At 40.8% G+C, this 18,060-nt stretch overlaps 1 protein-coding gene across 1 annotated transcript; it reads right to left on the reverse strand.

Moving 5' to 3' along the window:
* Positions 1–1,345: 1,345 nt before the first annotated feature.
* On the reverse strand, positions 1,346–8,906 carry LOC115132390 (probable nuclear hormone receptor HR38). The gene is made up of 7 exons (XM_029664993.2): positions 8,752–8,906; positions 6,273–7,063; positions 5,543–5,672; positions 5,267–5,430; positions 4,898–5,100; positions 4,471–4,649; positions 1,346–4,187 (listed from the first exon to the last, which is right to left on the reverse strand). Exons 2-7 carry the CDS (start codon positions 7,059–7,061, stop codon positions 3,931–3,933), a joined length of 1,722 nt encoding a protein of 573 aa, XP_029520853.1. The 5' UTR covers positions 7,062–7,063; positions 8,752–8,906; the 3' UTR covers positions 1,346–3,930.
* Positions 8,907–18,060: the final 9,154 nt, after the last annotated feature.

Genomic DNA, 18,060 nt, shown 5'->3' on the forward strand with positions numbered 1-18,060 from the left:
CATGAATAACTACATTTAGCAAACATTTAGATTGTTAATCCAGAGATGCTTACCTTTGACTCGATTCAGCAGTCTCGTCCAGATCCCAATGGCATTTTGTTCTATATGTTATTTTGCCTCCCGAGTGCTGCAGCGGTCTAAGGCACTGCATCCCAGTGCTTGAGGCATCACGACAGACACCCTGGTTCGAATCTAGGCCATATCACAACCGGCTGTGATACGGAGTCCCATAGTGCGGCGCACAATTGGCCCAGCGTCGTCCAGGTTTGGCCGGTGTAGGCCGTCATTGTAAATAATAATTTGTTCTTAACTGACTTGCCTAGTTTAATAAAGGTTACTTTTTGTTTTCTTTAAATCATAGCCACACTGGCAGCTAATTAGCATTTCATTTGTTGAGGGTAAATACAGGTGAATGTATGGATAAAAGTCACCTTGTCTGAGAGATATTTACAAGGTTATCAAAACGTCATGCCAGGGTAAGCATACACAAAACACAGCCCTTATTTGAAGTATTTCTAAATTCCCCTATGGGGAAAATGTAATGGTGTAAAATTGATTGGAACCATTTCCCTGTTTGACCGCTAGGTTTTATGGGTATTATGACTCATACTGTGGTACTCTAGAGATACAGATCAAATGGAGACAGATCTGGGTTGGCCATACATAGAATCCAGAAACCTACAGGCAAGATCACTAGAAAGACACTGGAGTGAAACCTCCAAGGGAAACATAGCCTAATGTCCTATCCAGGAGCCCATGGGCTTTGAATATATATTTTTTAAGTTGATCATCCTGGCTATTGTGGCTATGCCCTGTTGATTTCATCACCTCATATTTTGTTGGCACATCGTACCTAGCAGAGCCCCATTGGAGGCATAAGATGGCTGAACTGATGGCCCATATACTGTATTTGCACATATGAACACTTTGTACAACCAGCTTGATTACACCAATTAATTAGTTATTGGAATGGAGTGGATTAAAATAGGTCCTGGTACTCATTTCATCCTAAGTAAATTCACACATCCTGGACTTTCAGGCTGTGAAAAATAGACTGAACAAAGATTCTATTAGGGAGAACAATTGTTAATTACTGTACAACAACTCTAGCTCTTAGATGTTTTCTTAAATCACATTAACATTTCAGTTTCTATTATGAAAAAATGTATTGTACTGTTTTAAGTGTCTCGTATTCTATTTATGCCATGTAACTTAAAATGCAGAATTTTTTTATGTTTTTTTAATAAAGTTTTATAGGTGAGCAAGAATCAATTGACTCATTACAGAGCTCTTTATTTTATATGGAGCTGCAGTATTGAAGATGAAGAATTCTCTATATGTGTAAAAAAATATATGTAAAAATTAAATATGTAATGCAATGCCCGGAACTAAATTAGATTTGTCAAAATACATAGAACGTTAAAGCCACAGACTATACGATTTCCAGCAATTCAACTAAGGAAAAACTGTAATCCTTTTGATTTGGACAAATGACTTATCATATGACTCATTTTATCATAACTAACGACCTATTACTCAATTTTGTAAAATAAAAAAATCCTTCAAAGGAAACTAAACAAATGATGTACAATACCTTTAAATCATGTTTCTCATTCCTTGACCAATATAATCATATAATTCAAGTGCTATTTGCATCTGGAAATGTCATGGAATGCATTTTCTCAATATTTTGTTGATGGGCCCATTCTTAGATGGTATGCCCATCTTGCAGATTGTGGCTTTAAGTATCCCATGCTAATTTAAACACATTCATAGTCATGTATTGCACAAAAATAGTCCGAATTTACACAATAAGCGATGTACACTGAGGAACACTCTGTCCATCAGACTGATCAGGGGAAAGCTATTATCAGGGGAAAGCTATGATCCCTTCTTGATGTCACCTGTTAAATCAAGAGTCAACAATCAGTGTAGATGAAGGGGAGGAGACAGGTTAAAGAAGGATTTTTAAGCCTTGAGACATGGATTGTGTATGTGTGCTATTCAGATGGTGAATGGGCGAGACAAAAGATTGAAGTGCCTTTTTAAACTGGTATGGTAGTAGGTGCCAGGCCCACCGGTTTGAGTGCGTTAAGAACTGCAACTGAAATGGAGGGGTTGGGGCACGACCTGAACTGGGATACCATTTGGGGAAATGTATTTGTTACCTCTAAAAACCCAGCACACCAGCTTACACATTATTAGCTTATACGTACGTACAAGTTATGCAACCCCATTTAGACATTTTAAGGTGAAGCTGATTCCTACTCCAATATGCGATAGATGCCATATGAATGCTGTTGGAACACTATTGCACATGATTTGGGAATGTCCTATGGTGTCCCAGTTCTGGTCACATGATTTGGGAATATTCTGTGGTGTCCCAGTTCAGGTCACGTTTCAGATTTCCTCACAAAAATGATGGGTTTCTTTGTGAACAAAGATACACCTTTATTTTTGTTGAATGATGACTCTTCATTTGTACTGCAACTGGTTCAGAAAATAATCATTTATGGAGGGTTAACAGCAGCAAAAAAGGTTATCATTAGTGCTTGGATTACCCCTACAATCCTCTCACCTCAAACATGGTTATCATATTTTCAAGATATTCTTTGTATAGAGCGATCAGTGGCCGTGATAAACAAAGCTCAGGCAAACTCAGTTGAGGCATGGGATGTATTATGTAAAACTCTTATCAGATATCAACAACTCTTGACCAAGCAGTGGACCTACATGGTAAGAAAGAGGGGGGGGTGACATTCTTTTTGAGAACATAAATATTTTTTGGTAAATTTCATTGTGTCCTCAAAATGTACTCTTGACCAGTATGTAAATAGTTTTGTATGTTTGTTAGTGTTGTCATGTCAGTTAATATTTGTAACGTGATCCTGCGCATTGTATAATGTGAAATAAAAATAAAATGATCCAACAAAAAAACTCTGCTGGGTTTCTCACACTCAACAGTTTCCCATGTGTATCAAGAATGGTCCACCACCCAAAGGACATTCAGTCAACTTGACACAACTGTGGGAAGATTAAGTCAACATGCATCCCTCTGGATCACTTCCAACACGTAGAGTCCATGCTCCGACGAGTTTAGGCTGTTCTGAGGGTTATTCAATATTAGGTAGGTGTTCCTAATGTTTTGTACACTCAGTGTGAAACATTCATAGATGCAAAAAACACAATTAAGTTGTAATATTTGTTCTGGCTGCTCAATCATAGCTGCCATATTTCAGTGATATTTACCCAACATCACTGAAAGCATAATCATCACTATCTGCAACTGGTAGTTCTCAACAAGATCAGGTACCCTTCTCAAATGTCCTTATTTTATTTATTTAACCTTTATTTAACCTTATGATTGTAACATATTTCAGTCACAATGCTGCAGTGGAGTCATTGTGGCTACGCTATAACACCATGATAGTAGTAAAATCTTGAACCTGAATCTCAAAAACACCATCTAGCTAAGGCATAACGTATATACGAAGCAAGATGATGCAGTCCTTAGTATCAGTCATTACATTTCACAGGCCTATTTTTAAAGTGCACTAACGCATGTTCATCAAAATCTAACTTTGTTTACTTAACTTATGGCAGTCTGCTTTTGGTCCATGGCCTGTCTGTTTTTCACTCCAGTATAAGTAATTAGTGCACACTCAAAGCCATACATCTGAAATACTGCATTAAAACTATTACTGAAATTATAAAGAAGTTAATTATCCTTTTAGCACCATACTATGGCCATTGCTAATGTACAAGAGGTCCTGTTTTCCTCAAGTGCGATATAGCTTCAGAGCTTTTAAAGTATTATTCAGCACTTTTATGTCAGTCTTTAAGAGTTTCATTTGTTTGTCCCTAATCCAACAGGGAGATCACTTCATCATTTATCGACTCTAGCACACTCTGTATAGTCTTTTCTCACTCTCAGAAAGGCAGAGTTTCCATGAAAATTTTGTCCACTATGGGGGGTGGTATGACCAAGTCCTCAAGCTTAAGATAGAAGATGCGCTGCAGGCCCTGGGTGCAGAGAGTCCGTAGCTCGGGCAGTTTTCCCAGGAGGCGGGACAGGTAGTTGGGCCGAGTGGAGTCCGAGGCGCAGCTCGAGACGTGATCTCTGAGACAGGTGATGAGCTGGTTCTGGAACTCCTCCACCCGCTTGGGCTCCTTCAGTCCGTGGCGGTCTGGAGAATCAGGAGACAGTGACCAGAAAGTGGTGAGAGTATCATTTTTTACATTTTTAAATAGGACATGTATCATTATTCTATAACACAATAACATTATGTAAGCCTGTGAATCAAGATGTATGTAGATCCAGCTTGTTCAGGCAACTCAGGTCAGGGTGAACATAAAGATTGACATTGCAACATGGCGCCTGCAGTCATAATGTACTGGATTATGGTGTGATGTCTCTGTTAACAGAGCCTGACAGGCTGGCGCGTATGCGTAGGTGGGTTGAGCTCTCACCAGTGATTATGACCAGGGTTGTGAGGCAGGAGAAGGACGACATGTCCAAGTTCATGCGGTGGAGGCTCTGGGAGAAGTCCATGATGGAGTCTATCCAGTCACCGAAGCCCCGTACACACTGCATCCGGTGAAGCACCACTCCATTGCAGAATATCAGCTTGTGTGTCTCAGGGTTGATCCTTGGAAAGAGAATATAAATAGGATGGATTAACAATGTCTTTGATACCCATGATTGTTGCTTCTAAAATATCTGCACAATGTGAGTTGTGGGTGCAATCAATCCTGTCATTCATATTTTATGTACTTTATAATCCTAGCAATACAGTGACCAATGTCAATACAACACAGTTATAGCTCTGTATATGCAAGGTGGTCTTCTGGACCATTTACATTTTTTTTTACAATGACATAATTTGGTTCTTCTTACCTGTATGCTAGTCGCAAGATGAACAGTTCCATGAAGGCTGACTCCAGTAGCAGCTCCTGGTCCTCAGAGCAGAAGGCAGTGAACCCAGGGATGCTCTCAGCCCACTTGCTAATCACGTCCATGGATGCTGTGAGGAGGTTGTAGAACTGTTTGACGTCACCAACGTCCACTTCCTCTGACAGACTGGCCACAGTCTCCTGGTACTGAATTAGAAAGGAGGGAGAAGGGTTAGTTCCATTAGGGGAATTCCCTGCATTCTTTTGGTTCAATTTATGCTCCATCCTTAGAGTACCAACAGCGACCTTAAACGACAAAAAACAATAAGTCATAATAGACAGACCACAATGGAGAATTTGCAGTAGTCCTTACCTTAGAGTAGTCCAGTTTCCCAACACTAGGGTTTGAGTCAATGTGTGCCCTCACAAGAGAGGCAATAATATTAACTGGAGACTCAGCAGAAGATAGGTCCTGGGCTGCTTTTGGCTTGGAGGGCAGACGACCTCTTCGACCTTTTAAGCTATCTGTTCTCACAACTTGGAGAGAGCGAGAGAGATACAAGGTCAATAATGTCTTAGCAACTGAGAGAGAAACAGTAGTTATTGTGAAATATGTGGTAGTAAAATGCATTTGAAGTGCTGGGCTCACCTTCTTTCATCATGCCTTCTGCCAGGCACTTCTGAAAACGACAGAATTGACAGCGATTCCGTCGCCGCTTGTCCACCGGACAGTCCTTGTTGGCAAGACACACATATTTGGCTTTTTTCTGTACAGTACGCTGCAAAGAACACAGAAAAAAAACCTTCACTATTAAATTCAGGCTAGCAATGGAGATGCATATTTTTTTATTTTACCAGGTAAATTGACTGAGAACACATTCTCATTTCCAGCAACAACCTGGGGAATAGTTACAGGGGATGAATGAGCCAATTGTAAACTGGGGATTATTAGGTGACTGTGATGGTTTGAGGGCCAGATTGGGAATTTAGCCAGGACACCGGGGTTAACACCCCTACTCTTACAATAAGTGCCATGGGATCTTTAATGACCTCAGAGAGTCAGGACACCCGTTTAATGTCCCATCCAAAAGACAGCACAGTGTCCCCAACCACATCACAGGGTATTGGGATATTTATTTTTTTAGACCAGAGGAAAGAGTGCCTCCTACTGGCCCTCCAACACCACTTCCAGCAGCATCTGGTCTCCCATCCAGGAACTGACCAGGACCAACCCTGCTTAGCTTCAGCAGCAAGCCAGCAGTGGTATGCAGGGTGGTATGCTGCTGGCAAATATATTAATTGTGTTTGCATTGCATGAAAAATGCATTATACACCAATTTATGAAATAAATTGACAGAAGAGAGGAAAAAGCTGCTCACCTTGAAAAAACCTTTGCAGCCCTCACAGGTACGAACCCCATAGTGCTGACAGGAGGCGTTGTCCCCACAGACAGCACAGCGACCCTCATTTCCAGTAGGGCTGTTTGGTTTCAGCGACATGCTACCTTCCATGAAGCCAGAGTCATCTAGGGTGCCTGGCTCCAGGGTTAGAGGGGAGAAAGAAAGCAGGGAGGGGTGCTGCTCCTGACTCAGAGAGAAGTGGCCTTGATCAGCCAGCTGGGGCTGGGGCTGGTCCAGAGGAGACAGATCCTCTACTGAGCCGGGTCCATAGGTGAAGAAAGAGGATGTCTGTACTAATGCAGTCTTATCGGCCACCCAGCAGTCCAGGCTGGGAGAGTAGGGGGCGGAGGCCGAGGCCCAAGCCGATGCAGGCTGGAAGCCTGGGCTAGAGGGAGACTGGACTGACGCCGGGCTGCCGAAACATTCAGAGCCACCAGAAGACAGGGCTTCGTCAAAGTAGCTCAGGGCAAAGCTGCCAGGGTAGCAGCCGTAAATCTGGAAGTCATCCTTCTTGAAGGGCGATTCATGGACAGAGTCTGTGCTAGAGGTTGTAGGAGCTGTGGTGATCTGACAGGAGGAAGCATCAAACTCGCCAGTGTAGGTGCCCACCAGGGAGTTGATGCTAGGCAGGGAGGCGGCAGAGAGCTGGTCCATCTGGCTACTCACGTCCATGGCTAACCTGCAGGTAAGGTCCAGGCTCAGAGACTCTGAGTTGTAGAGGCTGTTATCATAAGGCTGAACTCCATGCGGGGGGTGAATGCAGGCCATTTCTGTTGAGTAAAGGTGCAGACAAAACGTGAGAGCATTTACAAAGGCAATTTTACAGAGGGCCTTTGTGAGCTGACTGTAAGAGATACTAGAATCTTCTAGAATCTACAGTCATGAATTTGTAGTTGACATCCTGTAACCCCTGGGTTGCCAATCCCTGCATGGGTTATGGAGGACTGTCAAATCTGTCTCATCTAAAGGCATGAAATGAATTTACTTCAGGTGTCAGATTCCCCCTCCCCTGCAGGACAAGCCACACAACTTTCATAACTGTGCCCTTCCTCCCAACGTGCAGTAGGTAATGCTAACCCTTCTGACCCAGCCGGTAGATTGAGAAAACAGTCTCTCTTGTAGAAAGCCTTGGTTTCAGTTTAGTGTTTCCCCAAACTACATCCCCATTACCATGGGTGTACTCTTTAACCATCATTAACGTTCCGTTTTGCAACTAAAAACAAGTTTCTATTGGACAAATACAGGTAGGTCCCGCCCTATTTCGTTCCATTTGCAGAAACATTTTGCAACAGAATCAGCATAATGAACATGACCCTGGAAATCTTTGAAGTTTAAAAACACACCGAACTACATGTCTGAGGGGGTTGGCTTTCAGAGTATGGACTCAGGCCATGAAGGAAGAGGAGTGTAGATCCCCCACTGAAGGTAAAAGACTGATTTGAATGTCTGTCAGCACAACTAAAGTTAGTGCATCTTTGAGAGTCTCCCTATCCAGAAATAATTTCGCCATTTCCTGGTTGCTAAAATTCTAATAGTTTGCTTAATTTTTGTTTATGTGACAAAACAAGCAATGTATAGTGTAGATAATCATTGTACCATCTAAACTGCTGTCAAATAGCTTTTCCATAACCAAAAATATTGTATTTTCATCTGTTTGAAGCTGGTGTACAAAACCAAAAGTAAGACACAAAAACCAATCTTAATGGGAAGCATAAAAAATAGCGCACATAGAACATATCTACCGCTTCTTAGACTTGTTTTCAATGAAGAGTGACAGATCTATAACACACACATTTTATGTGAAATTGGTCAGGTCCACAAAAAGTTACATATTGCAGCTTTCAGTCTTTCTCCATGTAGCCACATTAGTATTTTTCTGTCTGACTAGTACATTGCTTTAAAAATAGTGTAGTTGGCAGTGCATTCGATCGTGATGCACTAGATGCACATCAGAGGAACTAAGTGGAAGCACATGTAGTACCTCCTACCTGTATGAACAGGTAAGCCACTGCATGCTGACAGTTGCATGTAGCATGCCTATAACTAAATAACTATACACATACAGTATGATGATCTCATGCAGCAATTCACTATTTAAATATACACTAACTTTTAATTGTCCTCCCAATCACCTGTAGATGGCATGTCTCTCCAGTTCTAAGCTATTTTGCATGTATGACTTTTAGATTTATGCATTTTAGGATAACATGGTTCTAATGAATTACATTAATTTACAGAATGCACCATAATAAGGGGTGGCAGGTAGCCTAGTGGTTAAGAGCATTGGGTCAGTAACTGAAAGGGCACTGGTTCGAATCCCCAAGCTGACTAGGTCAAACATCTGTCCATGTGCCCTTGAGCAAGGCACTCAAACCTAATTGCTCCTGTAAATCCCTCGGGATTAGACCTCTGGTAAATGTAATATGATACTGACAGTGAAAACTGAGCGCTCCCTTACCTGTTATAACCCACTAGTATTTTAAACAATGTCCGTATTCCAAGCGGTAGGTCGTCATCTCCAGTAGTTATTTTTGCTCTGCAGTCCAAAAGTTGTTGAGGGGAACACATTTTTATACGCTCAATTGTACCACTATGTCAGAGGGACGCCTCGTTCCATTTCCCGTACAAGGCAACGCCGAGGCGGGTATCTTTCCACGCTGAAGCCAATCAGCTCGCGTCAGTTCCTTGCAGTTCCTTGCAAGTGACGCACTCGCGGGATTCCATTGAAGCATGCGTCCACAAATCAACAGAAGTAGCTTAATACAAAACACATCGAGAGACAGAAGTTTGTTAAATATATAAAAAACATAACTTAACACAGAGCAAAACAGGCTACTTTAGATGACACAAAACAACTTTCAGTCGCTCATTGGCCAAATATCACATGCATAATAAATTGGCACGCTCTCTCCATTTAAAACGCTCACTAAATAAACTTTTTCCCAATTTAAATTAAATTGAACTTTTTACCTAGTGGTGTTTCTTTTGTAATCAAATATGCTAGATATGACAAATAGCCTTCATCACACCTGCTTACCAGGGTTTTTATTATTGTCTTATATGTTTTTGTCATGTCAGTATTTCCTTTCCCTTGACACTTTTTGCTTCTATAGTGACTATATTTTTGGACATAGCATGCTGATAAAGGTACATTATGTTGTACTAAATGTACAAAAGTTTTTTTTATAAATATTTTTTATATCTCCAATATGTGTTTTTTAAAAGACCCCCAAACGTGAGAGATATTATGGTTAAATCTGATTACCCACCAGAGAAAAGGGAAACTTTTTTGGACAAGGTTCCGGAGGGTAATTACAAATGTGGCCAACGTGCTCAATGCATCTTTACTACAAATGCAACTCATTTACCCTCCCCCACACAGGACAAAGATTTAACATCAAGGGCCTGATTACCTGCATGTCCACCAATGTTATTTACATGTTGAAATGTCCTTGTGGTCTGTCTTACATAGGGAAAACCCATAGAAGCCTTAAGACACGGATCAGGTGATACAAAAAAATCTGGTTGCTGCTCATGTTGTACAAGCTGAACGTCCTAATAGTTCTCTGAGATACATTGTAATATAAATGGTCAAGATGTCACGCATGGGTGGGGACATTGAGAGGAAGCTTCTTCAAAAGGAAATCTTTCTGGAATCACAGGCTCAACACATTCCTCTTGTCCTTAAGGAGTTTGACTTGAGACTGTTTTAAAGTTTCAATATGTCTAAATTGTGTTTTTTTTGTAATCCTAATTGAATATTGTATGTATATTACTTTAAATATTGATCACAATCCCTGTGTATGATCATATATTTTGATACATTGAATGTTAATATTGTGAAACTATGTTATACACTTTTTTACCTCCTGTTTCAGGAAGTGATGTCACTGAGTACTGCCCCTATATATAGGACCTTCCACCCCCACCTGGGACATGGATGCCTGATGAAGACCTAAGGGTCGAAATGTTATAAAAAATGTTATAAACCCCTATAAATATCACCTGGGAGCATGAGCAGCAGTGTGCAGCGTTTTCCTTTCTGTTTTCCATGATTTCACCTACAACTCCAGCACCTGCACAAAGTACCTGGTGGTGCATATGTTCTTCAGCTTTTGTACATGTACCAAAGTAGCCTACATGTGCAGGAGATACAGTTGAAGAGGATTAGCTAAAACTTGTATTAGTGAAGCTCCTCAAAGCTTCATGTTGAACGTCCATTACACAGCAGCACTGTGTACCCCCATGCAGCAGATGTTCTGGACAGTGTCAGTCAGGGGCCTAGCCTCAGACATACTGTAGTCTCAGTGACTGTCTCAAATCACACAAGCCAGACAGGATGTTACTATCTCCTTTCCACACCTGTAGTTTGTACAGTTTAGCTGCTTGCCTGCAGCCTGCACATGTTGTGTTTGTTGCCTGTGAATAGCTTCCTTAATTCTATGACCCCACTGCAGTACTCAAAACTATTCATCAGTAAATGAGCTGAGTGAAATGAAGGAAGTGGGACACACACACACAGGTCTACGAGTTGCTTACTCCAATTGGCAAACATTTAGTGTTTACTCTAGGAACTAAATAGAAGCAAACAGAATGAAACGGGGAGGGACCTACCTGGATTTGTCCAATAGAAAAACATTTTCCATTTGGAGTAAACAGTTTCCGTTGTTGTGTGTGTTAGTGACAATGTATTTTCACTGTAACAGCCTACGGAATTACTGTGTAAACATGTAGATTTAGCGAAGCTTAACTTTTCAAATTATATAAACACCCAAGCTTGTTGCACACGCACACACATCATGCAAGCTTACACACGCACACACACACACACACACACACACACACACACACACACACACACACACACACACACACATACATACACACATCACATGGGGCAGAAGCTCCATCAGACCATCACCTGTTACTCTGTGAGGGATTTATTAGTGCTGAGCAGCTGTTTGTCTCTGCAGAGTTAGCTGTTTTTTCAGCACATCAGTAACTTTTAATACAGCCACGCCCATCTACATGTGCGCATGTGTTTGGCTCAGTGTCAGAGCCACCATGGAAAGTACAGCAGTCATCATCATCATAAACCATCTGAGTACATCCCTCTTATGGACGTAACTAATTAATCTTGGGAAGAGACAGAAGCATATCGATGCTGTGCTGGATAAAAGCCCTCTGGCTCAATTTGTGGTATTTGACCATAAGTACTGAATGTCACCACATCGTCAAAAGTGCTGACTGATAGAATGAAATGGGATCTTGCTTCTTTAATGTAGACCTATGTATAACCTTGCTCATTTCAATGGTCTTATGGCATCAGTTACATTAATATGAACACAGCAAAGATCACATTCAGGAACAGGTACAGAAATACTCATTCACATGACATGAATAAATCTGACCACTGATCATATTGGGACACATGAGCTGTTAAGAGTGCTTTCTAGAGCTCCTGCAGTCCTCCAGCAGGCTTAAGTCACCACTGTCCTTATCAGATTCTACTTTCAAATGAAAAAATTATCTGAACAAATACTGAACAAAAATATGAACGCAACATGCAAAGTGTTGGTCCTATGTTTCATGAGCTGAAAGAAAATATCCCAGAAATGTTCCATACGCACAAAAAGCTTATTTTTCTCAAATGTTGTGCACAAATTTGTTTACATCCCTGTCAGTGAGCATTTCTCATTTGCCAAGATAATACATCCACCTGACAGGTGTGGGGTATCAAGAAGCTGATTAAACAGCATGATCATTACACAGGTGCACCTTGTGCTGGGGAAAATAAAAGGCCACTCTAAAATGTGACGTTTTGTCACACAACACAATGCCACAGATGTATCAAGTTTTGAGGGAGCGTGCAATTGGTATGCTGACTGCAGGAATGTCCACCAGAGCCGTTGACAGAATGTTAATTTCTCTACCATAAGTTGCCTCCAATGTTGTTTGAGAGAATTTGGCAATACGTGCAACCGGACTCACAACCGCAGACCACGTGTAACCACGCCAGCCCAGGACCTCCACATCCGGCTTCTTCACCCCCAGGATCACCTGGGACCATCCACACGGACAGCTGATGAAACTGTGGGTTTGCACAAACGAAGAATTTCTGCACAAACTGTCAGAAACCGTCTCGGGGAAGCTCATCTGCATGCTCATTGTCCTCACCAGGGTCTTGACCTGACTGCAGTTCGGCGTCGTAACCGACATCATTTGGCAAATGCTGACCTTTGATGGCCACTGGCACGCTGGAGAAGTGTCTTCTTCACGGATGAATCTAGGTTTCAACCGTACCAGACAGATGGCAGACAGCATGTATGGCGTTGTGTGGGCGAGAGGTTTACTGATGTCAACATTGTGAACAGAGTGCCTCATGGTGGGTTTATGGTATGGGCAGGCATAAGCTATGGACAACGAGCAAAATTGCATTTTATTGATGGCAATTTGAATGCACAGAAATACAGTGACGAGATCCTGAGGCCCATTTTCGTACCATTCATCCGCCGCCATCCCCTCATGTTTCAGCATGATAATTCACGACCCCATTTGCAAGGATCTGTACACAATTCCTGGAAGCTGAAAATGTCCCAGTTCTTCCATGGCCTGCAACAATTAACAGCCTGATCAACTATATGCGAAGTAGATGTGTCACGCTGCATGAGGCAAATGGTGGTCACACTAGATACTGACTGGTTTTCTGATCCTCGCTCGTACCTTTTTTTAGGTATCTGTGACCATCAGATGCATATCTGTATTCCCAGTCATGTGAAAACCAATAGATTAGGGCCTAATGCATTTATCTCATGTAGAATCTTTGAAATTGTAACATGTTATGTTAATATTTTTTGTTCAGTGTAAATATGAGGTGTTTTACATTTAGACAGAAGATTATTTTAAGACCCATGATCCTTGCAGTCCCCCAGTCCCCCAGCATGAACCCATAACCCCCGGTGTCCACTTGAGAGAAACCTGGACATTCACCAAGATTTCATCACTGGTCCGCCCCTAAGTCTAGGGCAATAGCATTGTACACCAGGAGGAGACTTGCCACAGCAGTAGGCCTAGACATTGAGCCGAGCGGTTAAGAGCATTGGGCCAGTAACCGAAAAGTCAATGGTTTAAATCACCAAGCCAACTAGTTGAAAAATCTATCAATGTGCCCTTGAGCAAGGCTTTTAACCCTAATTGCTCCTGTAAGTTGCTCTGGATAAGAGTGTCTGCTAAATGACTCAAATGTAAATGCACCCATTAAACCCTTTGAGTAAAGTCAATGCCACCCAATATAATAATAGTTTAATTCACTTCAATGGGTCCACTGAATAACATATCTATCATGATAACCACACACACACTATAGCCTTCTGCCTCTAGCTGTGGATAATCCTTAGGTTATCTTTATCTACAGATCAATCAATCATCAATGACACAAAAGTCTCTTTTAATAATGATTTTGGGTAGTGCTTATATTTGTCCTGTTACACACAGTATCCCAACTCCCCCTGAGACACCTGCAGGGAGTGGGGTCAAGGCCAGGGTCACCATTGTCCAGTGCCCCTGGATAAATTGGGGTTAAGTGCCTTGCTCAAAGGCACAGCAACAGATTTTTTTCACCTTGTCAGCTACGGTATTCAAAACAGCAACCGTTCAGTTCATTACTGGCCCAGCGCTCTAACCTCAAGGCTAATGCATTTGATTCGAAGTGACCTTATGACCTTAACCATCTAATTTAGCTAGCTAGGCTACTTGGAAATGTTCTGTTAAAATGAAAAGTACAATAACATATAAGCCTTGTTCCATCTTCATCTGTAGCCTATCACGTAGTGATATCTATATTCAGCCAGGCATGCCAATTAACCATGTTCTTTAGAGCTTAGCGCCATTAGAAACAAATGGGCTGTTGAAGTCATCTGCCCCTCCAGTTCAGTGGAGATCAGTGTTATTACTTCAAGGTCCTTATGCTGAGGATAGCGCCACAGCAGTACTGGAACATACTGGAACATACTATACGTGCTCCATCAGGTGGTGCAATGTGGGACTGACGTTGATATGGGAGAGGATCATATAATCATAACAGGACTGACATGTAATATATGACCATATCTACTGAACAAAAATAGTAACACAACATGGAACAATTTCAGATATTTTACTGAGTTACAGTTCATAGAAGGAAATCAGTCAATTGAAATAAATTCATCAGGCCAAAATCTATGGGTTTCACATGAGTGGGATGGAGCATAGCCGTGGATGGGCCTGGGAGGGCATAGCCCAGCCAATTAGAATTCATTTTTCCCCACAAAAGAGCTTTATTACTGACATAAAAACTCCTAAATGCTCACTAACAGGGATATAAACAAATTTGTGCACAACATTTGAGAGAAATAAGCTTTTAGTGCAAGTGAAAAATGTCATGGATTTGTTTTTTTCAGCGCATGAAACATCGGACCAACACTTTACATGTTTCGTTTATATTTTTGTTCAGTGTACTATACGCAGATATAGTCAGCCCTACAGTCAGAGATAGAGTTCTCAATTGCCTATCTAGATGTAAAGAGATATTATTGTAGGCCTACAATACACGTTTTTTAAAATCAGATATCATGCAGATGCTGTTTTTATAATACTGATGTATATGCCAAGGTAGATTATTTCATGTACCCTTCATAGTTCAGTTTCTCAAATGTGTCATCTGTTTACAAAAGCAACAGACAGAGTTGAGTTTGATGTTTTTGGTGTGGGTTATATCAAGCAGCCATTATGAACCATGTAGCTCGAGTTGCACTGCAAAGTGGCTGCATGCTGCTAATAGTTGACACTGACAGTATCTTTCACAGTTTCCCCTTGTGTTGCCGTGGGAATATCCCATAAACACCAGAGCACCTAATGTGTTACATTTTAGACTGAGAGGGTTGACATCCAACACAGCGAATTGTGCAAATCTGTCAAATCTGATCACTCCAATGAGTACCATGACTCATGTTACCCAATCATAGGCGCTAATGCTGGCCAGCCAATCTCCTCTGACATTTCACAGGTTTAATCTCATTCAAGATGCAACAAAAACCTCTTGATGTACTTCAATTATAGAGGGATCAAATGACAAATGACTGATGCAATAGTGATATTAAATGCCACAAAGGGTGAACGGTTTGCTGATGTCAACGTTGTGAACAGAGTCCCCATGGTGGCAGTGGGGTTATGTTATGGACAGGCATAAGCTACGGAAAATGAACACAATTTCATTTTATTGATGGCCATTTGAATGAACAGAGACGAGATCCTCAGGCCCATTGTCGTGCCATCACGTCATTCAGCATGATAATGCACAGCCCCATGCCGCAAGGATCTGTACACAATTCCTGGAAGCTGAAAATGTCCCAGTTCTTCCATTGCCTGTATACTCACCAGACATGTCACCCATTGGAGCATGTTTGGGATGCTGTGGATCGACGTGTAAGACAGCGTGTTCCAGTTCTCGCTAATATCCAGCAACTTCACATACAGCCATTGAAGAGGAGTGGGACAACATTCCACAGGCCACAATCAACAGTCTGATCAACTCTATGTGAAGGAGATGTGTCGTGCTGCATGAGGCATATGGTGGTCACATCAGATACTGACTGGTTTTCTGGTCCACACCCCTACCTTTTTTTATAGGGTATCTGCATTCCCAGTCATGTGAAATCCATAGGTTAGGGCCTAATTTAATTTATTTCAATTGACTGAATTCATTATTTGAACTGTAACAGTAAAATCTTTTAAATTGTTGCATGTTGCATTTATATTTTTGTTCAGTGTATATAACCACATTAAACACCTAAAATGATCCACCTCTTACCAGACCTGTGTTCAAATACATATGTATTTGAGTATCTGGTATTTAAAAAATATATTTTTCTGTGTATTTTCAAATACCCAGCCCAAAACAAGTACTTTTATTCGAGTATTTTGATGGTTATTTGTATTTTTTTTTTAAACAAATATTATACCAAATTGCTATTTAAAATACTTATTTGAAGTATTATTTTCAAATACCTAAGTTAAATGCATGTAACCAATGATATATGAAAACGTACTTGATAGGTAAATGTCCTCATTATGGTTTTACAGTCTTGATATGTTTTATACATTTACATTTAAGTCATTTAGCAGACGCTCTTATCCAGAGCGACTTACAAATTGGTGCGTTCACCTTAAGACATCCAGTGGAACAGCCACTTTACAATAGTGCATCTAAATCTTTTAAGGGGGGTGAGAAGGATTACTTTATCCTATCCTAGGTATTCCTGTTTTATGTACACACTTTATTAGAATACTTGTGAAATGCACATTGTTATATTTGGTAACACTTGCTTATTTTCCCTCGACTCCAACCCCATTCTATGCATTGAACAGATGTGGGTGGAGCAGTGTCTACATAGGGGTGTAGGTTGCGAACACTCACAAAAGCCTTGAGGCAAAGAGCAGTGATACTAGCAAGGGCAGTGTGCGGGTTTCTTATTTTTTCTCATCTTATTCAGCTGTTACCATGCACCTGCAAAAAAGATAGCTCAGATGTGCGAGTGCCTTTTGAATTTAGTATCTGGTATTTAAAAAATATTTTTTTATGTGTATTTGAGTATTTTCAAGCACACAGCCCAAAACAAGTACTTTTATTTGAATGGTTATTTGTAAAAAAAAACACAAAAAAACACACATACTTATTTTAAATACTATTTAGTTAAATGCATGGGAATGTATTTGATTCAGTGTTTTTGAGTATTTTCAAATACTTTCCAATTGTATTTCGAAATACATGTACATTAAAATATTAAACGACTTTTAAAATCATATATATCTGAATACTTACTTCGGAAATTAATGTGAAAGTAATTTAGATTTTTTTAATAGTATTTGAACCGAGGTCTGCCTATTGCAATTGGAAGCACCGCACTGCCCCCACATGGCTGCCTGGTTCCCTGCATAACAGCCGTTGCGTTGCATTGTGAGCAGATTATCCAATGGGGGCACTGTGAGCTCACGACTGGGGATGATCCACAATTATGGGACACATTTTAAGGTTGACTGTTCAGAACCATAAATCTATGTTCAGAACAGAATTTCAAGAACTCATCTGAACCCATTATTCACGCAAGGCAAATTGGTCAGACTTTGCATTTTATCTGTTAGAACATAGTTGGGTAACAAATCAATAGGTTTGTTGGAATACACAACAGCAGTCTACATGAGTTTATCATGATTTAGGCTTAGAGTGTAGTTTATACAGGCTCAGCTCTGTTGTTTGGAAAACAATACTGGAAAATTGATACAATTCTCTACTAACAATATCTTGATTATGATTATGCAAATGTAGTGATTACTGTGGATGCATTCATCATAGACATGTTTCTATATAGAATATAGTGCCCCATAATGTGCTCCCTCTTCTAGTTTGGCTTTTACTGCACTTGGGTACAAAACATATTTTCTGTCATTGTGTAGTGGGTTGTGAGAATGCCTCTATTGTGATCTCCCTCCCACTCTGGACATTCTTCCCCATCCACTACCCACACGCCCACCCTGGGTCACACAACTTGGCTTATGGAGACATGTGAGACTCGTTGACTGTTCCAATAGTGGTTTCACTCTGAGGTCCAGAATCTACTGACGTCATTATTTTGATTGTTGGTTATTGGACAAAATACAAAATTCAACAATTCAGATAAATAAGGACAATTCCATTTAGGATTGGCCTGAATTGTTAAAAACCAAGAGCCAT

This window comes from Oncorhynchus nerka, linkage group LG7 (assembly GCF_034236695.1).
Source record: "Oncorhynchus nerka isolate Pitt River linkage group LG7, Oner_Uvic_2.0, whole genome shotgun sequence".
Taxonomy (NCBI): domain Eukaryota; kingdom Metazoa; phylum Chordata; class Actinopteri; order Salmoniformes; family Salmonidae; genus Oncorhynchus; species Oncorhynchus nerka.

Bases quoted from the DNA above. Each gene is read 5' to 3' on its own strand.
- LOC115132390 (XM_029664993.2), bottom strand. From the start codon at position 7,061: ATGGCCTGCATTCACCCCCCGCATGGAGTTCAGCCTTATGATAACAGC. The intron at 5,431-5,542 runs GTGAGCCCAGCA...GCTCTCTCCAAG, and splicing joins AGAAGGCATGATGAAAGAAG to TTGTGAGAACAGATAGCTTA. The intron at 4,188-4,470 runs GTGAGAGCTCAA...CTGATTCTCCAG, and splicing joins AACCCTGGTCATAATCACTG to ACCGCCACGGACTGAAGGAG.